We start from the raw sequence: 13,962 nt of genomic DNA on the forward strand, positions 1-13,962 counted from the left end.
ACCAGTTTGATAAATGACCCCATATGACCTTCAAGTGAATTGGCCTGGGCTGCAATACCAAGAACGGCCATTATACAATCTACAGAGGTAAAAAGATAAAATATCCCAGGGCGCAAGAATCCAGTCCAGATAGTGATAGTAAATAGAAAACTTATTTATTGCAGAAGTACAACGCGTTTCGGGGAGTAGTTCCCCTTCATCAGGTACATAACACATAATGTACCTGATGAAGGGGAACTACTCCCCGAAACGCGTTGTACTTCTGCAATAAATAAGTTTTCTATTTACTATCACTATCTGGACTGGAATCTTGCGCCCTGGGATATTTTATCTTTTTACCTCTGTATCCTATCACTTCTTGGAGACTTCAGGGATCTCCGACAAGAAGTCATCCCTCCGCGGCTGCAGATCCACCAGCGAATCGTGACTCCATCACATGTATTGACAAGCTTTTACTAGAGTTGTGCCTACAGATAGCACAACCACAAAAGGTGAGCCCTGTACTGGAACCATTTATTTTATCTGTCTACCAACGGTATTACCCTATGGTGCGCCCTGCTTTGTTTTTAACAGCATAAAGTAAATCCTGTGGATCCATTATACAATCTACGGCACTGTGCTTGGTATGTGTCTGGCCCTTCCAAACAGCTGATTAGTGGGGGTAATGTGCTTTGGAGCCCCACCGGTCTGATATTGGTAACCTATCCTGAGGACTGGTTAGTAATATTGTACTCCCAGAAAACCCCCTTAAAACCCCTGCTCTTTCTCTGCTTAGGAGTCCTGTAGATGGTCCTACTCTGAAATTGGCAGGCTTCCCTGTATGAGTGTACATACAAAGATAGCTGTCAATCGACGAGTACAACTGCCCGAATCCTAGAAAGAGATTAAAATGAATAAATACATTTTTCCACAGGTCTGTATATCAATATACTCGGCTCGTCCTTCTCTGCAGAGCGGACATCGTGTTAAGTGAAGACGACAGGTTCCCTTTAGGCTACATTCACACGGCCATAGTGTTTTGCGGATCCGCAAAACACGGATACAGGCCCGTGTGCGTTTTGCAGTTTGCGGACCACACATGGCCACCGCTACCATATTTCTTTTTTTTGGGCCATGGAACGGAACTACGGATGCGGACAGCACACTGTGTGCAGTCCGCATCTTTTGCGGCCCTATTGAAATGAATGTATCGTTCTGCAATGTGGACTCGTTCATACGGACGGGTGAATGTAGTCTTAACAGTAGGAATATATCATGTAGAAGAGAGAAAAGAGGATGTTGACAATAGCGGCCTCTTTTCTGAAAAGAACAAGTGATTAGTCTAACTAATAATAATCTGATCAATGCTTCTAAAAAAATCGATAATGATTTTTGATGATATGATGATGATTGGCACAAAACTAGACAGACGCACGCTTCACTGCGCAAATCGGGGACTTACTAAATGAACCGAGATGTAGATGATGATCAGTACCATGAGGCCTCATGCACACGACCGTATGAATTTTGCAGTCTGCAAAATGTGGATCTGAAACAAAACCTTAGAAAAATTGGTGCACTACAATGGTAAATGCAATTGACCATATATGGCTAAGCCCTCACTCTGATATAAAAAAATTGACTTTCGCCAATATATTCTTATATCAAGAACATTCCAGGGCCCACGCACCTCGTCAAGGTCTCTCATAGTGGCACGGGACCCAACGCTAACCTACCTGTACCAGTAGGCAATTACAGGAGCCATATGGGCAATTACAGGGGCATAAAGTCTGACACACACAGCAAACAGGATCGCGGATCTGCAAAATACGGATGACGTCCGTGTTGTATCCATTTTTGCAGACCCCATGTGCTTTTCGCAAAATAATAGAACATGCCCTATGCTTGGACCACAAAATGCAGACCCCAGAAGTCAAGGGGTCTGCAAAAAAAAAAGCCAAACGGATGCGACGCACGTAACACAGATGTGACCTGTATTTTGCAGATCTACAAAATTCTTACGGTCGGGTGCATGAAGCGCAATGCTTATGTTTTATTAAAGGTCTCTGTGTACACATGTACAAAAATTCTGCAGTATCATTTTTTTCCTCTGCATTTTGTTTTTATTTTAATTTTTTTAGTTTAGTTTCTCCGTTATCACGATGTGCAAACAAGGTTTATATAGGTGAAGTGGTCTTCATGTTGCTATGGTTGCCTTTAGAATATAGCCACTTTATTTTACCTACATGCCAGCTATGACAAGTGACAACCTACCGTATGTTCAGGCCCACACAGTATAGCTCCACCTAGTGGTAGATCAGGCCTTTGCACACTGCGTGTGTCAGGAATGCTGTTTTCTATTTTAGCCCTACATCTCTATTGGATACCTGGACAGGGCATCATGGCTACCAGAGCTACTATCTGCAGATGGTGACTTTTTATGATCAAATCTGTTAAAACCACAATTAGTATTTTCCAAAAGTAAGTGGCATAAGGGGAAAAAGAACAGTTACTATAGGGGCTAGCACAGGGGTCTCGAACCCTCGTTTCCTTTTCACTGCATTTCCACAATGAGGAGGAGTTAGAATGGTGGTCAAGTATACACCCTGCAGCACCGCTCAGTATCTGTGGGGCTGAAGCGCACATGCATGCTTGACCACTGCAGTTGTAATTTATAAATAAAGGCTATATTATATCTAGCCAACTTCATAAGAACATTAAAAATGTTTTTATAATTTCAAACAGATATAATAAACCTTTTTAATTAGGAAATTCTTGGGTGTGCACAATTTCTGCTTGCAGCTTTTTGGTTCTTTTTTACGTGATTGTCTGTTCCTGCAGGTGCCCAAATATATACAGTATTTCTTTTGCAGTGATCCCATCAGTTGGGACCCCGGTGATCAGACATATGAACATTGAACACATGGATCTTAAATTGCATTACTCCTACATATATCTATTATATGTATAAGCTTGAGGTTCCTGGGGCACATTGTACGAACCCGTCTGCCCCGGCAAGGTGACCTCATCATATGGGACCCTACACTGAACCGACTTGCCCCTTGTGGACCAAGGTCACTTCCAGTGCTTTTTTAAAATGTACAGGTGGGGGTTATCCCTTGCAATGTAAAAACTAAAAAATCATCAGAATAGGTCATCAATATTTGATCAGTAGGGGTCCATCTCCGCAGCCTCCTCCTAGGCCAGTGACGTCATGTTCATTGGTCACATGGCCCAGGCACAGCTCAGTCCCATTCAAGGTAATGGTCCTGAGCTGTGATACTAAGCACAACCACTATATAATATATGGCACTGTGCTTGGTAAGCTGACCCCCCCCCCCCCCCCCCACCAATCAGATATTGATGACCTATACTGAGGACAGACCATCCAAATCGCAGAAAACCCCTTTAAATCCTTTCAGAATATCTAAGTTTTGTTTTTTCATTCCATATATTACAGACAGAGGAAAGACACTCGTCCAGAAGAAGCCGACGATGTATCCAGACTGGAAGTCTTCGTTCGATGCTCATATCCACGAGGGTCGGGTAATTCAGATAGTGCTGATGAAAGCGGCTGAGGACCCCCTCTCTGAAGCCACAGTTGGGGTCTCTGTACTTGCAGAGCGCTGCAAGAAAGGAAATGGCAAATCAGAGTTTTGGGTATGTAAGATAAACTAAAGGAAGATTTGGTCTCTTAAAGGGAATGTGTCAATGAATTTTATCTGCCACAGTGCCCCCCACAATGCCCAAGCCCCTCCTATAGATCATACTAACCCTGCTCCCCAGCACCTGCGTCAGTCCAGATCCCTGCACGGCCGCTGCTGTGACGTCATCCGTGATGCTAGAGAGGCTGATCACCGTCGCGGCCTGTTATTGGCTGCAGCCCCTGTCGTCGGATGTTTTGATCCGCGCGATGGGGAGATCCAGTGGTGGCCGTGCAGGGGTCCGGAGTGATGCAGATATTCGTTTTTTTTTTAAATATAGATATTGACAGGACAAATTAAAAATAACCACCAAAAATTCTTTAAAAAGAGGTTTAAAGGGAACCACTAAAAATTCACACCTCATACTAATATACACTTCCTGCTGTCTCACCAAATAATTTTGCTAACATTCTTGTTAACTTCAGTTTTAGTTCCACTTATATTCATTGCATTAGGATATTGAATGAAGAAAATTTACTGGTTTAACATTGTAATTATTAAAGTGATGCAGATATAAGAAAAATATATGTGTAATTAAGATGTGTATGTCTATTCAACATGTATCAAAATCCTAATACTTGCACATTATACTTCTGTATTGTAGGTTAACCTGTATCGCTGCAGATGTATTAACAATAAAATGTTTTGAAAACTAAACTAAAAAGATGTTTAAAGGGGTTGTCCCACAAAAAATATTCAACATTTTGTTAAACCAGCCCCTGGGTCTGAATACTTTTGTAATTGCATGTAATTTAAAAAACCGCTCAGCAATTCACTGTACTTTATCTGTATAGCGCCACCTGCTGTTTGCCTTTTTTTAAATTCTCTGTCCAGCTCGCGGAGCTTGACATACATGCTCAGTTCCATCCTTCATCTGTAGCACAAAGGACACACCCCATGAGAAAGTGCATGCTAGCTGGAAATAAATCTAGCAGAGCAATTGCAGCAATGAATGTGGAGATCTCTGGATCCATGTGAGGTGCAGGGCTGGTTCTAGCTTTGTTAGAAAGAGACTGCCATGGACTGTATGATGTCTGATTTTCATTTTTTACATTACTCATGGGGTAACCCCTTTAACATAAAAACATGCTTTAAACAATAGGTAATTTCCTGATGACACATTCCCTTTAACACATCAGTAGCGTTATTTTTATAACCTCCTATGGTCTCTTTTAGTTTGTGATGGTTTTGACGTTAAACATTCCTTTCCTCTCCTTTTGCAGTTGGATCTGCAGCCCCAGGCCAAAGTGCTCATGTCTGTGCAGTTCTTCCTCGAGGACGCCGGTATGTCATATTTAGGACTCGCTGTATAAGTATGTGGAGTGATTTTGTTGATTTGGAGCAGTGTCCAAGTGTATGTGCCAGGCTCTCCTTTCTGAGAGATGGTGTCCTCCCAGCAGAGGATCTCGCACCTCGCATGTGTCCTCACTATTGGTGTGAAGCTGATAAGAGTACATTGGCGACTGTCTGCAGTAACACTTTCACTGCCGGATGGGCTGCCACACGCAATCTAGAAGCTCTTTTCTGATGTTGTATCCTTGGTGTGCACCATACAAAAGACATAGGCGCACAACCGTTCAGAGAGACTGAACCTAAAATGTGCTCTCAATTTCGGACCTGGCAAGTAAGACTACACTTGGGGTAAAAGGGGCAACTTCTATAAAGTCCATTTATAGGATTGATATAATGGCCTAAAGGGCCCTTGATACGAGCTGAGAGTCTGTTGCTGTGAAAGTGCCGATGAACGAAACGTTTGTGTAGGCGCTTACATCTTTGTTTACCGGCTGCACCACGATCTGCTGCTGGCAAACAACAGGGCTGTATGGGGATGAGCAATGGCATTAGTGATCACTCCTCCCTATACTGTGGAGAAGATCACTGCATGTAAATGTAGCGGTCTTCTTCACTGACGAGCAGGCGCTTGCACGTTTCCTTCCGACGGTGGCCTGCTAAATTGGCCAGGGTAAAGGGACCTTAAGACAACAGTAGTAATGGGCGGCTGCTTTTATGTGTAATCAGCACAAGGATCTTTATCTAGCAAATGGGGAGCGTCTCAAGCAGCCATATGTTAAACGCCTATTTCTAGGAGGCCATGCGTGCAGCAGTTCTATATCCGGAGGGAGAAGGCACTAACATTAGTATATGGAATTTGTAGTAAATATAGCGGACACCTTTAGTGCCTGTGCATCTTACTTCTGCATTCCCTGTATGTATTTCCCTTAATGCTCGCTCCTCTCCCTCCCTTTCTAAGTGTCGCCTCCTCCCTTGTACACACTAGTGAGTCTCGCAGTTAGCAGAGCAGCTCCTTAGTCGTCTGCCTTCCAGTCCTGGGATAGCTTTGCTGGAGTTGGCCTTCACTTGCCATGCAGAATGCCATGTCGGCACCATGGAGGGGTCAGTGTACTGTATGTGTGACTCAAGAGATGATGGTGGGATTGGATTGTTCTGGTATATGGTGTGTATACTCTTGGCTTCGTGTTGTGCTTTCCGGATGACTTTTCATAGTTGTCCACTCCTGAATGATTCATTCCTGTGTGTAGTCGGCTATTTTGTGAAGATTGGATGAATTATTTCTCCATTAACCAGATGGACTAGTATTTTCTCCTCTTGTATTTTTCAACGGGCTGCCGACAAAATAGAAAAATTCTGGGGTGATCGCAGTTGTCCACCTCAATGTCCTACAAGAGAACTGGTTCATGGGTGAAAGCTGCAGAGATTTCTGACCAATGTGCGTTAGTTAGAATTTCAGGTGAGGACGCTTCCATAGAATTTCTCATATTTCCGCTTTCAGGACAAGGGGGTGTAGGATACTGACGAATGCTGGGGTCAAACTGTTTTAAATACCATTAGACCATGCTTAATTGTTTTTACACACTTATGAAGAACAATGCTAATAAATGGAGCTGAACTACTTCGTAGTGAAACACGCTTCAAGGTTTGCACCCTGGGAGCCCTAGTCCTGCAAGGTTAAGACCATTTACTGTCTGTTACCTTTTCTTTATAAAATAGCTTAACTAGTCATTGCCATCCAGGCTTAGTGGGTGTTCTTATGATGGCAGATGAGGGCTGAGAGTATTTGACTTATCCAGTACACTTTATATTGTTAATTAGCTTATGGACACCAGTCAGTTATGATAGGCACTGTATAACTGTCGCAGGTATAGATCTATGGGCGATTCTATGAATATAGATGTAACAGTTTATTTTATTTATAGACCGTTAAAGGGGTTGTGTCACTTCAGCAAATGGTATTTGTCATGTAGAGAAAGTTACTACAAGGCACTTACTAATGTATTGTGATTGTCCATATTGCCTCCTTTGCTGGCTTCATTCATTTTTCCATCACATTCTACACGGCTCGTTTCCAGGGGTTACAGCCACCGCTGCAGCACAGGATGGGAACTGCTGCGCATGCATGCCTATATGCACTCCCATGGCCCTGGCCACCAGAGAGGCTAGTACTTTTTCCTATAGTGTGCAAGCATGACCACCACTGCTGGATTGCAGGGTGGTCGTAACCCCTGGATATGAGCAGTGTATAATGTGATAGAAAAAAATGAATCAAGCCAGCAAAGGAAGCTACATGGACAATCACAATATATTAGTAAGTATCTTGTATTAACTTTCTCTACATGATGAGTGCCATTTCCTGAAGTGAGACAACCCCTTTAACTTTGGATCATTCTTACAATTGGATATTTGGAGGAGTTATCTTTAGTACACAGAACACCATAGATTTTTGGTGGCATAGGACTCTGGTCGCAGGACTAAGCACCCTTGCTTTGCTAGCACATATGTGTAGTGCGACCATACTCTTCTATAGGACTGTATAAACAGTGCTGCTATTTGTATTTATTAGGAGTGATCTTTAAAGGGGTTCTCAAAGAGTATAAAATGTCCCCTCATGTGCTGGGCACCCCACATGGAATATACTTCTGCTGCTTCTCCCTGCACACGGATGAAAACAGGTGGTGAGGGGAAGGGGAGCAAGTATATTCCATGTGGGGTGCCCGGTACATGAGGGGACATTTTATACTCTTGGAGAACCCCTTTAATACTTGTAGTTTTTAGTGGTTATGTCTAGTCTTCCATCAATGTGATCACAGTATGTACCATGTCTCCCTGTGGCTTGTCTATACCTGGTTTTGCTTCCGTTGCTATAGTAGTTGCTATAGTAGTTTGAGTCCTTTTTCATTTGGGTCTCTTGTGTGTCTCATCTGTTTTTAAAGGACATGTGCAGTGACTGGACACCCTTTCTTAACTTGGGGGTCGGGATTTCTCTGCTGTTGGAAGTTGAAGTCTTGTTGATGGTGATAGTGTTTAGGGTACTTGTGGCAGCTGGGCCCCTGGTTCGTGACGCCAGTACCATTAGGTGCAAATGTTGGTGGTAGTAGTAATGATGATATAGAATAAGGACACTAGAGCTTTCAACAAACTCCCAGTACTTTACTGAAGCTGATCCACAGGTCATCAATGTAGGCAAAAGTCATTTACATCAAGGCAGCTTTTACAATGATTCACATTAGTTCCCAGAAGTTGCATAAGAAATAGTCCTCTATGACAATCAGTCTTTCTCTCTCTCTTATTTCTCCAGGCTGGAGGGATGAACGATCTCTACTGTCCAGTATAATCCTATACTTCGGTATCCTCTTCTAGGAATACTATACTCTAACAAATGGCCTTTTTGTCTTTTGAGGGGCGGGGTTAACCCTGGGAGGCTTGTAAGAACCTCCCCCTCCCTATGCAACTTTATGAGAACACATTTACAAGCACAGTTTACATGAAACACAATCATAACATTAAGCAGTGTGTTTCAGGACACTGCATCCCCCCCTTCTTTAATATAATTCGTCCTCGACGAACTCTTGCCAAGATGATGCATCACCTGAAAAATTTAAAAAGAGCATGCATGCATATACACAGTACCATTACCCCATTCTTGCGGTTTCTCTTCTTTGGCTATAAGAGAATTGGGTTAGGCACATATATATATATATATATATATATATATATAAAGTGAAAAATGGCGGCACTGGCTCCAAAGAGAGAAGGCGGGTGCACGTCCCAAAGGGAATGGACTGGTTTCCCTGATGGATATATTCAGAAAAATGAGCGGCACTCCAAGAGTAAAAGCAGTGAACCCTTTATTCACACCGGTGGTGCAACGTTTCGGCTCTGGTCACGAGCCTTTCTCAAGCTTTTGCTTGAGAAAGGCTCGTGAACAGAGCCGAAACGTTGCACCACCGGTGTGAATAAAGGGTTCACTGCTTTTACTCTTGGAGTGCCGCTCATTTTTCTGAATATATATATATATATATATATATATATATATATTAGAGCATCACAATATAAAATGAGTTGCAAGGGCCGTAGTTTCTATTGTAACTGGGGAACTGGGGGCGCTGACCTGGCACAGCGAACAGTAAGGACCAGGATAGTCCATAATGTAAAACAAAAAGGGAAACTTCTTAGGAGGCTCACAGGGTATGAGTACGTTCCCTGGGCATGAAGCATAATGGTTGTAGAACATCACAGAGGGCTTTAGTGCGTCAAAGTCCTTCTCCGGGTCACATGACTGGAAAGTTGCAAAATAAGGGCAAAGGAATCTTGAGAGTCCTTAGAGCAAGGCAAATAATCAAGGCAATGATTCTCTTACTCTGGCTCTGTAGCTCCAAATGATGTAAGAATGCAATCACAGTTGAACTGGAAGTCTCATCTTCGGCTGCTGTTGTTGGAACTCCCTATAACGGGTCAGCAGCTGACCTTTTGTGGTCCGGTCGGATCGCCGAAGTGGCTGTGGCTCTATAGGCCTTGGTTCAAGCTTACTTGGTACATCTTGAGTTTCTGAGGAACCTTTTACGAGGTACTTCTTCTGGCTGAAGTGGGGCTGTATTAGTCTTGGCGGGAACAACAAAGTTAAGCCATGGTGTAAGGAACCAGTGTAGAGGATCTAAGTCTAATAATAGTTTTCCAATAGACTGTGTAGGTTCCTCTAGATCAGGTGTGTTTTCCAGCAGTTGTTCTGTGGATTGAGTTTCTTCTTGGATCGGAGCTTCTTTTAAACACAGCTTGAGACGGTTGCGATGCACGTCTTGTGGTGCTCTGTTCTTTTTGGTGATTTCGTAGATATCAGTCTCAGGATTAGGAATAGCTGTGATGATGTAGAGTTCTCTTTCCCATTGGCTTTATCTTGATTTAAGTCTTCTCCCAGCCAGGCCGCGCGCTGGACTGAATGCGCACGCCGCTGCACATGCGCCATGGGGACTTATCCGTGGCCAGTATAGTACAGAGCTGGCTTGTGCGTTCACAGCTCTGTACTATTCTGGCCAGGAAGAAGTCACCATGGTGCATGCGCGGCGGCGTGCGCGTTCAGGACAGCGAGCCACCCGGCCGGGAGAAAAGAAGGAGCCTTCTGCGCAAGCGCGGCCACAGGGATTCTGGAGAAGAGCAGTGGCCGTAACCAGGGGGAGACTGAATGACAACAATGAGGTAAGTGGGGATGAATTTTCTCCTAAAGGGTGGGAATTAGTTAATCAAATATATTTACAAAAATGATCAGTCAAATGATTAACAGATTTAACAGTGATCATTATGATGGAAATACCCCTTTAAGCAGTGTGTTTCAGGACACTGCACATACATTGACATAAACTGTTATGCTGTGTAGTTTTACAACAAATTGTGTCATTTATTAAGCTAGTCTGAGCATCTATGAATGGTTCTTTTGGTGTGTGTGTGTGTGTGCACAGTTGTGGAAGGCCCCTGTCTACTTTTGCTCTGAGGATATCTATAGGCTAATATATGCTTTGTAGTTTTTTTTTGTTCTTTTTACAGACATTTCATTGCAGATTTGCTGTGCTTCTATAGCGAAATCTGTGTTACATGCAGATTTGTTGTGGATTTCCTGTGCACTACAAAGGGTGAAATTGCAGTGGCAAGCCACAGTATAAATTGACATGCTGCAAATTTAAAGCAGTATTCCAGGATTAACAAATCTACTCATGTAGTTTCTTACCTTATGTACATCTTCCCCTTGCACTTTTTTTTTTTTTTTTATTAATTTGGAATCTCCTGACCAGTTTTCACCATATAATCATATTACTCTGATTCGTTTCCATCCCATATGTAGCGCTTCCTGTTGCTGTATCCAACCAAACCCATGACGCTCTTCTCCTTTCTCTTGCCACAGCTCCAGCACCGCCCCTAACACCCAGCTACATCATAGCTCTTCCCACCCAGCTAGTTACATAGACACTCCCTTATCACCACCCCTAACAACATTCAGGTAGTTTATGTAACTAGCTAGTGGGAGGAGCTATAAACTACCTGAGTGTTGTTAGTGCCTTTGATAGGGGAGTGTCTATGTAACTAGCTGGGTGGGAGGAGCTATAAACTAGCTGGGTGTTGTTAGGGGCAATGTCTATGAAACTAGCTGGGTGATAGGGGAGTGTCTATGTACCGTAACTACTGTAGATGGGTGGGATGAACTATAAACTAGCTGGGTGGTGTTAGGGGCAGTGATATGGGAGTGTCTATGTAACTAGCTAGTGGGAGGAGCTATACACACTCCCCTATCACTGCCCCTAACACCACCCAGCAAGTTTATAGCTCCTCCCACCCAGCTACAGTAGTTACATAGACACTCCCCTATCACTGCCCCTAACAACACCCAGGTAGTTTATAGCTCCTCCCTCTAGCTAGTTACATAGACACTCCCCTATCACTGCCCCTGTCGCTGCGTTGGCACACACATCTGCACCACAGGTCAATTTACACTTCTTCTTTTTTTTTTTTTCTTTTTTTTTTTAGTGCGCAGAAATCCATTGCTGCAAATCTGCAATGTATCTGCTATGTGTGAACATACCCTAAAAGGGCACGTCGTCTTCAGTGCTATGACTTTATCTCATACTTATTGCCTATTATTCTCTAACAGATTGCAAACAGTCTGTGGGTGAAAATGAAGGACTCGTAACTATCAACAGGAGGAGAGGAGCCATCAAACAGGCCAAAATACACTACATCAAGAACCATGAATTCATTGCCACATTTTTTGGCCAACCAACCTTCTGCTCTGTCTGTAAGGAGTTTGTGTGGTAAGTAAACCTTTCCTCTGTTACCAGTAGTGTTGAGCGAACTTGTGTGTTCGGCGTACAAGGTTCGGATTGTCTAAGAATTCCATTATAGATTCCGCTACTACGGACCATAAGTTATGGTTTGTGGTAGCGGAATCCATAATGGAATTCTTAGCTATCCCCAACCTTGTACACCAAACTTGAAAACAGAAGCTCGCTGAATACTAGTTACCAGCAGTACCAGTATGCTGACATCTCCACAGCGAGAGCACATCTAACTGCTATGGACGTCTTATAATTCATCAATCTGTATTCTTCTCCTTACAGGGGCTTGAACAAACAAGGATATAAATGCAGGCGTAAGTTACTTATCTATCTATCTATCTATCTATCTATCTATCTATCTTTATTTCATATCTATCTGTCTATCTCTCTACTGAAGGCAGCTATCCTATAAGTCAATGTTCAACCTTTTAAACAGGTCTTGAAACATGACTTGGATATTAAATAAGCCAGCATCTCATCTGCAGACAGCTGTTTCTGGGTAAGAGCCCCACATCCGTGCAGAGCAGAGAGTACTGGCTTAACTGGCTGAGAGGCCTAAGTCATGATTCGGGGGGTACTATCTCTCCTTATGGAGAGCGCCTTAAATGGCATGAGGGTCTTATAGGCCAGGCAACCCTCGTCTGGAACAATGGTGGAATTAAAAGTATGGAACCACCTTAATGCTGGTGGTGCAAACATCGTCTTCCACTTGGTCTCTTATTTTCCGAAATATATCCACTAACTAAATGGTTTCATTCCTTAAAACATTTCTTAAGAAAAGTTAGTGGAATGCGACGCATCATATACGTAATGTTGGGATATCGTTTTATAGATAATATGCGTAATAGAATTATATACATATTTGTATTCTATAGATAATATGCATAATATAATAATATGCATAAGCATGGCCGATTATTGATTCCGCTACCACGGACCACAACGGAATTCGGAATCCATATCGGGATTCTCCGCTAACCGGAAGCCGAACTTTAGACGCCGAACTTAAAACAGAAGTTCGCTCAACACTACTTATTAGTCTAAATGATCATACAAGGGACCTGCCAAATGATACATTTCCTCCAGTGATTCCCAACTCTGCAGAGTGAAAGGCTGTTGACTCTGACAAGGCAGCAGTGCAAACCACAGACTGACCACGTAGGGAGCAGTGCAAACCACAGACTGACCACGTAGGGAGCAGTGCAAACCACAGACTGACCACGTAGGGAGCAGTGCAAACCACAGACTGACCACCTAGGGAGTGTTTTTCTACAGTGCAGTAAGCAGTATTAACACAGGGGTCGGAAATCTCCGGCACTCCAGCTGTTGCAAAACTACAACTCCCAGCATGCTTTATTGACTTCTAAGTCTGCATGCCATGATTTGTAGTTTCACAACAGCTGGAGTTCCGAAGGTTGCTGATCCCTGCAGTATCATATCCACAGTCATAATTTATTGCTGCAGGAATTTACAGGTCTTCCTTGCTCATCGGGTACATTTATCAAGGGTCCAAAATGTGTATTTTGGCAGATTTATTAGAAACCAGAGTATGATTTTAGATATTTTAGGGCAATCTGCATAGTCTTAGACACTTTTTTTTTAACACTTCTGCTCAATGACAGAAATATTAAAGTGCACATCTTCAACAGACGGTCAGGCACAGTCGTTTGGTTGCAGATTATTTACTGCTTTGGACACCTGGCAAAATTGGTCTTTCCTAGAAGTCCTTACTTTCCAGCACTACTTTGTGCAGCAGCTTTAGCTGCGGGTTTGGTCTCTGTAGGCCTTATTACCGTCTAAGGCTGTGAACGATTCTTACACGACATGTTAAAATTAGAATAAATGAAGGGCAATATGTCATCTTCTCTGGGAGTGCTTTTACCTGTTCTGAGTGTCTCAGCATTTTTAATTTGTGCATCTTATATCGTCCATGCTTATAAACACCATTTTTTACAAGTATTTTTTCATCAATATCTCCCCCTTCTTCTACTATTAATCTTCTCCAGATGTAGTGATACATCTCTTCACTTCCTTGCTCTTAATCCTTCCTTCCTTTTCCTTATCGTATTGTTTTAGTTAACCTTTCAGTCTCCATCCTTCTCCTTGGAGGAGTCGTTGTGAGCTTCTAACTAGATGTTTCTTGATATGAACGAAAACCCTTT

At 42.9% G+C, this 13,962-nt stretch overlaps 1 protein-coding gene across 3 annotated transcripts in view; it reads left to right on the top strand.

Annotated features, from left to right (window-relative positions):
* The window catches only part of PRKCD (protein kinase C delta), an 80,624-nt gene that overhangs the window by 44,744 nt on the left and 21,918 nt on the right, over positions 1-13,962 (top strand). For 2 of the 3 annotated variants that reach the window (XM_040407085.1, XM_040407086.1), the window contains exons 3-6: positions 3,440-3,639; positions 4,907-4,967; positions 11,617-11,776; positions 12,083-12,114. In XM_040407085.1, coding sequence (XP_040263019.1) covers positions 3,440-3,639; positions 4,907-4,967; positions 11,617-11,776; positions 12,083-12,114 — 453 coding nt within the window. Of the gene's footprint in view, positions 1-3,439; positions 3,640-4,906; positions 4,968-5,975; positions 6,078-11,616; positions 11,777-12,082; positions 12,115-13,962 lie in introns of those variants that run through there. The other variant, XM_040407087.1, reaches the window with a different exon arrangement.

The sequence above is a fragment of the Bufo bufo genome, chromosome 9 (genome assembly GCF_905171765.1).
Source record: "Bufo bufo chromosome 9, aBufBuf1.1, whole genome shotgun sequence".
Lineage (NCBI taxonomy): Eukaryota > Metazoa > Chordata > Amphibia > Anura > Bufonidae > Bufo > Bufo bufo.